Source organism: Mizuhopecten yessoensis, unplaced genomic scaffold (assembly GCF_002113885.1).
Source record: "Mizuhopecten yessoensis strain PY_sf001 unplaced genomic scaffold, ASM211388v2 hete_36132852, whole genome shotgun sequence".
NCBI lineage: Eukaryota > Metazoa > Mollusca > Bivalvia > Pectinida > Pectinidae > Mizuhopecten > Mizuhopecten yessoensis.
The window spans coordinates 1-3,299 of NW_018484504.1; the positions used below are offsets into that span (position 1 = coordinate 1).

The 3,299-nt window shown below is 39.7% G+C and overlaps 1 protein-coding gene across 1 annotated transcript; it reads left to right on the forward strand.

Moving 5' to 3' along the window:
• Positions 1–760: 760 nt before the first annotated feature.
• LOC110444492 lies at positions 761–3,251 on the forward strand (the record flags this gene model as incomplete). The annotated part of the gene is made up of 4 exons (XM_021488862.1): positions 761–961; positions 1,395–1,527; positions 1,842–2,733; positions 2,867–3,251. Coding segments are annotated over exons 1-4 (1,538 nt in total), but the record flags the coding sequence as incomplete, so codon positions are not given.
• Between the last annotated feature and the right edge of the window lie 48 nt (positions 3,252–3,299).

The window sequence follows — 3,299 nt, forward strand, 5'->3', positions numbered from 1 at the left end:
AGTAAGGTTGTACAGACCTACTGGATAGCCCATCATGACAGTAAGTTTGTACAGAGACATGGTAATCATGCTTTCTGTCTCTCCACCCATCTGTTTACATCTCTTTGTGATCACAACTGATCCCACATTTTTGTATCAAATTTTCAAAATTTGTTATGTAATGAGAATCATTTGATGATTTGCATATTGCTGAATTATTCCTCTACAAAATTGAACCTAGAACACTGTTTAAAAAACCATATGATGGTAATCTCTGTAACAAGTTATGTAAAAAACTAAAAGACCTGGCAAACTTTCTTATTTAAAAACATCCAAGAAATGATTGAACTTTTTTAAAAATACATCGTTAATGTCAGACGAACCAGATCATTTTTAATAATTCATTTACAGGTTAATTGTTATGTAAAACAACAATTACTTCAAACTCAATTTGAATACATCGTAAATGTCAGCCGAATCAGAGCATTTTTTATGTAAAACAACAATTACTTCAAATTCAATTTGAAAGTGCTATTGTTGAAATCTTACAGTACAAATAACAGAATAATTTACAGTTGTCACTTTAGCATCAGTCTAGTCACTGGTGTTTCCTTTTCACTGATACAATTGGAGTGTATAATGATGTACTAAACATTTCTCTTCCGTAGCTGTTGGTAACATACTTTAGCTGAAACAGTAAGTAAAGGTACAATTGCTTGTAATTATATCTTATGGAAAATAGCCATTCATATGTGTATATGCGATATAATGAAATATTTTGTGTTTTTTAGCCCTCTCAGCCAGATGAGCGATGGCAGGGCTCTCGCTCTGAAGCTATCCTAGACCGACAACAGATGGGGTTGGGCCCACCAGAACAAGGGGAGGGGAACAGGTACTGGCCTCACCCTGGGGCTAACACTAACCCAGCCTTCTCAGACATACCCAACGCTTTGGATAGATCCCCGGGACCTCCCATAAACAGGTGACTGTCATAGTTAATATAAACAAATGAACAGCGACATACTCTGAAGTTCTTAGATCTTAAATAAGTCATTTCACAGCGTGCTTGTCTTTGATATTAGTAACACTGCTGTTTACAACTTTTCTGGTTCTTTTATCAAGTCAAGGACAGATACTGTCTTAAGGTATTTAGCACATGTTTCATTTGTGTAAAGGATATTGCCTTTAATAGATAGTAGATCAGCCTTAACCAATAGTTCAGTACATTATGTACATGTATTAGCAAAGTGTTAAATAAATGGATATTTGTTGGTGTGCCATCAAGTGTGGAACTATTTTGGAAAGGAGATGAAGTGTAATAAAGTAGCGTACATCTTTAAGTTGACTTATATTTTTGTTGTTTCTTTTCTGAAAGATGTACCAGAATTTAAGACCTACTTTATATAATTCTACAGAAATCCAATGGGAGGATCTGAGCTGAGGGACGCTTGGAATAAAATGTATGGTCGTCCAGGGCGACCAGAAATGCCAGGAATGTCTCGACCTGTCAACAGTCCAGCCAAGAACAACCAGTACCCCCACCTACAGGTAAGCATTACGTTATATCACCTTTATTCATCAGTCTTGTAAGTAAGATAAAGATGTTTAGTAAGAAATAATACCAAGGTTATATCTAGTTCAGTACAAGTTACATATGGTGGCCATTTTTTTGTAGATATTTTTATTTCTGTGAAGGAAAATCAACTATCATTCGAAGTGTTCTAATAAGTTATGTTACAAGATCAAACAGCTTTCTTAATCAATTTAGCTTCTCTTGAAAATTTGTAAAAAATAATAAAACCTACGCTTCATTTATTTTTAATGTGTGCACATATCCTTTAATGTTTCTTTCTGTGTTCCAGCAAGTTGTACTACCTGCTGTCCCATCCCCACATGTTAGTAGTGATTTACCTGGACGTTACAGTGCACCGGCCATCACAAGTTCAAGGACAAGTCCTATGGGCCAAAGTTCAAGTACCCAAGGTCAGGGGTCAAATTCTAGTCATTCAGGATTGGAAGTGGACACAGGTGTGTCAACGTTTCAGACTTTCGGGAAATCCTCTGATCAAAGTGATAATTCGCCCTCCCAGAGTACATCCCCATCAGGACTGACAATAGGGCCAGCTTCAAAATATCCTGACAACGGTGGTAATAAACCTATTGTTAGTAGACACAAACCAGGGGTGCCACCAAAACCATTCAACCGTGAGGACCTCAGGGACAGTAGGACCAAGTCACCAGCAAGTTTCAGTGCTGACTACAGAGAGGATGTTCCTCCTGTGGGACTGAAGTCTAAGATCACCGGCAGGTCTATCACTCCATTTTCTATGAACGATCCATTTGGGAGGGAGAGTAACTATAACCAGACGTTTACAAATGGTGGTTTTACCACCAGTACGTTGGGCAGTGAGGGCCCAGGGGATGTTCAGGCCAGTATATTTGACTATGTGACCCCTAGTGAGGCCTCTTCCCGGTCAGTAACCCCTCCCCTTCCTCCCTTGTCTAACTCAGAGTCAGAGTCAGAACTCTCCAGTCCACACGTGTCACCACGGCTACAACGTTCTGCTAGTGCTGACATATTCTCAACACAAAAGACTCCAGACCTTCTGAGTAACACACGGCCAAACAACGACCCCAGGTCACGAAAGGGACCAGCCTCCCACTTAAACTACCGCCAAGACAGGAAACACTCCAGAGGCCAACGGTTTGGAAAACCTCCAACAGGAAGAATTCTTATCAATGGTCGCATGGAGGGTGAGTACTCAACATAGATTTATTTTCTTCTTGGCTATTAATATTAAGGCACATGGGCTGTTAGTATGTACAATGTATAACATTCCCAATAGGAAAATCTTATTGCAACTTATAATGAATATGTATGTTTCAGGTGGTTTCACAAATGATTTACGTGAATCTGCTGGTGACGAGAGTGATCTGCCCTTTGATATAGAGGATACCATTTTAACAGTGGAATCTCATGATACAGAGCCAGTAAAACTCCGTGATTTTCCACAGCCCCCTGGAGATATAGACAACATGAAAAACAAAATGGACAATTTAGAGGGCATGTACCAGGATATTATGAAAGTGTTAGGTGTAGACAGGGAAACTGTTACCACAGTGATGAACCGTGCACCACGGCGACGGTGGAGTATTGGAAGCTCTGACACCAGTTCTTTACGGAGACCTGTGAAAAAAGGTCGTGGTTCAAGTACAACAACAAATATGGGAGGTCATCATCGTCATCATCACTACAGTCACAGGGACATCAAGTAAGTGTGGGGGTTACAGAGACATCAATAAGTGTTGGGGTTACAGGG